Source organism: Coenobita brevimanus, chromosome 63, assembly GCF_032717465.1.
Source record: "Coenobita brevimanus isolate Jiangsu-jjx chromosome 63, ASM3271746v2, whole genome shotgun sequence".
NCBI classification, from domain to species: domain Eukaryota; kingdom Metazoa; phylum Arthropoda; class Malacostraca; order Decapoda; family Coenobitidae; genus Coenobita; species Coenobita brevimanus.
In genome coordinates this window covers 37,028,235-37,032,831 of record NC_137016.1, presented here as the reverse complement: position 1 = coordinate 37,032,831, position 4,597 = coordinate 37,028,235, and the positions used below count along the sequence as shown (strand labels likewise).

At 47.6% G+C, this 4,597-nt stretch overlaps 1 protein-coding gene across 1 annotated transcript in view; it reads right to left on the bottom strand.

Annotated features, from left to right (window-relative positions):
* Positions 1-1,199: 1,199 nt before the first annotated feature.
* The window catches only part of LOC145404327 (insulin gene enhancer protein ISL-1-like), a 47,692-nt gene continuing 44,294 nt past the window's right edge, over positions 1,200-4,597 (bottom strand). The window contains exon 8 of the mRNA XM_080275845.1: positions 1,200-1,436. Within this exon, the coding sequence (XP_080131971.1) occupies positions 1,200-1,436 (237 nt within the window). The remainder of the gene's footprint in view (positions 1,437-4,597) is intronic.

Here is a 4,597-nt window from a genome sequence, read left to right as displayed (position 1 = left end):
AATTCTTCGCTCATTCACAGTTTTTCATTTTTTCATCGTGTCACTACGAGTATCTTCATCATATCTTCATTTTTTTTTTTCAATATTCTTTTCAATTTTCCAGTGTACCAAAAATTTTCGTTCATTGGGCATTTATTTTTGTTTCGTCTCTTTTTCATAATTTTGCACTTCAAGTTTTTTCACTATTTTCTGTTTTCTTTATTTTCTCTTTATTTTCCTGTATTTTCCATTCTTTTTTTTCTCTCTTTTTTTCTCTTTATTTTCTTTATTTTCCTGGATTTTTTTTTTTTTCGTTCAGGCCTCTAAAACGCGACCTGTAAATAGCGAGTCATAACATTGGCGATTCGCGGCCTGCTTCACGTTTCGCGACTTCGGACATTCGCGAATCTTTCCTCCCCTTTTTTTTTTTTTCTTTTCGGGGTCGTGGTCGTGAGAGAGTCGTGATATATTTTTTTGTTTGTTCATTTGTATGTGTGTGTGTTTGTTCGAGGCTCCACTGAGCATCATAACGACCACCATCATCCATCGCCTGTGTGGGACGAGTTCAGGCTTGGTACGACCTCGACAATTAAGTACGACCTTCAGATCAAGTACGACCTTCAGACTCAAGTACGACCTTCAAAATCAAGTACGACCAACAAGTACGACCCACAGATTAACTACGACCTCAAGACTTAGCCACGACCTTGAAACTCAGGTACGATCTCGACACTCAAGTACAACCTGTAACTCGAGTACGAAGATTTAAGTCAAGTACGACTTTATAACTCAAGTACGATCTCCTGACTCAAGCATGACCTGAAGGGTCAAGCACGACCACACGATTCGTACATGACTCAAGCATGGCCTCAAAGCAACGACCCTACGACTGGAGCACGACCTTGACTGAGCACGACCTGGCAGCACGACGACCTGTGACTTAGCTCGTCCTCAACACCCAAGCACGACCTTCCAGCACGAACCTGTGACACGACCACTGCCTTCCAACACGACCTTGACTCGAGTACGACCTGAAGACCCGAGTACGACTTTTCAGCAAGACGACCCTTGACTCAACTTTCTCACGACTCGAGCGCGACCCTAGAACTCGAGTACGACGACGACGACGACGAAAGAACGACCCGGGCAACCACCCCAACGACGACGATCTTCCATAAACGACCCCTTCACACCGACACGACTACCCTGTCTCTCGTGCATCAAGGACTGGTGGTCGTGCTGAGGGGCGCCGTCATGGAGTCGTCCGATTCCAAGTACGACACGTAGGAGTCACTGTGCACGGAGTCGTCGAAAGGGGCCGAGTCGTACTTGGGGGGGTCGTGCTGTGGTGGGTGCTGTGGTGGGGGCTGTGGTTGCTGTGGTTGGGGCTGGGGGTGCATGGGTTGGGTGCCTAGCAGATCCCCAGCAGCGCACATCTCAGCCCCGTAGCCGTGCATCTGTCGAGAAGATATGGAGCAGGATTATTTGGTGTGGCAGAGAGAATTATCGCTTTCTTTACCCTCAATAATGCCCAATAATTTTCTATATCTCTAAATCCTTTGCCTCCATGCTCAGTAAGTCTTTATATCCCTAAATTCTTTGCCTAAATGCTCAGTAAGTTTCAGCACCTGGACTGGCGAGCATGTGGGAGATGTGAAGCATGTTTCCTTGGTGTGGTAGAGGTAAATATGAGTTTCTGTGCCTTCATAATGCTCAGTAATTCTCTATCTCTAGTTTCTTTGCCTCCATGCTCAGTAATTCTTCCAAACGTGAGCTGGTGTGCATGTGGGAGAGTTGTGTGGTGTGGCATAGGTTATAACGATGATAGAGGTTAATTCTTTTACCTGTGCATTTACGTATAAGATAATTAGAATATCTGTGGTGGTGAGAGATACTGTATTTTTTTTCACACATATACAGTATACAGTAAATGATTAAAAATGTATAAGAATGTATAAATAATGTTTACCTATTTTTTATATATAGATGTATGATAAAGTACACACACACACACACACACACACACACACACACACACACACTCACGTAATTAAGGCTTCAATAAATCACTTGGGGGTCATTAAGCACAGTCGTAATGAGGCATCGATTAGGTCACTCGAGGTCACCCTTAGGGGGTAATTAGAGAGAGAGAGAGAGAGAGAGAGAGAGAATTACACAGACCATACAGACTTTAGGACCAATTTTGCTTGCTTTTTCCCCTTCCCTTCCCTCCCCTCCCTTCCCCTCCACCTTTCCTTCCCCATCCCTACCCCAGGTAATCTCCCCTCTACACCTTCTCTCTGCCTCTCTTCTTCCTCCTTTCCTCTGCACTCTCTCTCCCTCTCCTCCTCCTCCTCTCCCTATTATTTCTTTTTTCATTTCCTCATCTCCCCCCTCCCTTCAACTCCCCCACCAGTCCCAGACCCCCCTCCCCCCTCCTAGTCGTAATTCCTCCACTGTCTCTCTGCCTCTCTCTCTCTCTCTCTCTCTTCTTCTCCCCCCTCTCTCTTCTTCCCTCCCCTCCCTCTCCTCTCCCCCTCCTCTTTCCTCCTTCCCCCTCCCCTCTTCCAACTCCAGTCTAATATCCACCACACTCTTGTCACTTCCTCTCTCCCTCTTCCTCTCCTCATCTCTCCCTCTCTCTCCTCTGTATCCCTCTTCTCTCTCCCCTCCACTCCTCCCATCCCCTCTCCTTTCCCATTCCCTCCCCTCTTTCATCCTCCCCCTTCGATTCTCACACTCTCTCTCCACTCCTTCCCTCTCTCCCTCCCCTCCCTCTCCTCTCTCCCTTCCTCCCTCTCACCTCTCTATTCTTCTTCTCTCCCCCTCTCCCCCTTCCATCTCCCCAGTAATCCTACCTCCCCATCCCTGTAATCCCCCCTCCCCAGTAATAAATAGAGTAGATAGTGTAATCCTCAGGGGGTCCTTGCTGGCACGTGTTGGTCTGCCTCACCCCTGCCTAACCCCCTCTGCCTTACCCCCCTGCCTCACTCTGCCTCATCCCCTCTGCCTTACCCTCCCGTCTCACTCGGCCTCACCCCCTCTGCCTCACTCTGTCTCACCCCCTTTGCGTTACCCCCCCGTCTCACTCTGCCTCACCCTCTCTGCCTTACCCCCCTGTCTCACTCTGCCTCACCCTGCTCACTTAACTCCTATACCTACGTATGTCTCACCCCTGCCTCTCACCTGCTTCGTCTCTTGTTTTGCCTACCCTGCTTTGCCCCTGCCTTGCCCCTGCCTTGCTCTGCCTTATTTTGCCACATCTTCTGTCTTACTCTGCCTCACATCCTGCCTTACTCTGCTTCACCCCTGCCATGCCCTACCTTACTCTGCCTCTCCTGCCTCGGACCTGCCTTACTCTGTTTCTCCTGTCTCTCTCTCTCTCCCTTTACCTGGCTTTGCCTCACTTTGTCTCCCTCTGCTCTGCCTCACCTCTCCCATACCGCTGCCTCACTCTTCTCCCCTGCCTCACCCTCCCTTACCCCTGCCTCTCCCTGTCTGCCTCATCCCTGCCTCACTCTGCCTCCTCCGTTCTCAGTCCTGTCTCACCCCTAGCTCTTTCGATCTCTCCTTGCCTTGTCCTGCCTCTCCTGCCTCAACCCTGCCTCACTCTGCTAACCCTGCCTCACCCCTGCCTCATACCACCTCTCCCCACCTTCATTTCCCAGACCATGCGTAAGAAATGCGTAAGGAGCACGTTTTATCCAAGTCATATGCGTAAAAATATATCATAGTCCAAACCATGCGTAAGAAATGCGTAAGTAGTAATTCAATCGAGCTAATCCTTGCGTAAGAAATATATGTTACCCAGACCATGCGTAAGACGTGCGTAAGGAGCATACGTCACCCAGAAAAAGTGCTTAAGAAATATTTTAAGAGAGTTTGTGCATAAGTGACATGCCAATCCACTAGTAATTGTCATAGTTTTAATTATAGATATTATTATTTTGAGAAGTAATTAAGATCATTAGAGAGAGAGAGAGAGAGAGAGAGAGAGAGAGAGAGAGAGAGAGTTGTGCAATTAGAGTTGACGATGAGAGGAAAAATTCTGTCGCTTCATTCCATCATGCTTCTTGCAGTGATGATAATGATGATGATGATGATGATGATGGTGATGGTGATGATGGTAGTGATGACTGTTTATGGCAATGGTGGTTCAGGGTGATAGTAGTGATGATGATGATGATGATGGCTGGTGCAGTGATGATGCTGACAGTAATAGCTATGGTGATGATGATGATGATTGTGATGATGGTTGTGAATATGGAAATGACAGTAGTGATGAGGGTGATGATAATGACGACAGTAATTTTAGAGATGCCAAATTAGATGATGGTGGTAATGATGTTGGTGGTAATGATGGTGGTAATGATGTTGGTGGTAATGATGGTGGTAATGATGTTGATGGTAATCATGGTGGTAATGATGGTGGTGGTAATAATGATGGTGATGATGTTGGTGGTAATGATGGTGGTAATGATGTTGGTGGTAATGATGATAGTGGTAATGATGGTGGTAATGATGATGGTGGTAATGATGGTGGTAATGATGGCACTGACCTATGCAACCCTATCAGACGAGGAGGAGTGAGGGAGTAGTGGAGCGGAGTGAACCCTCA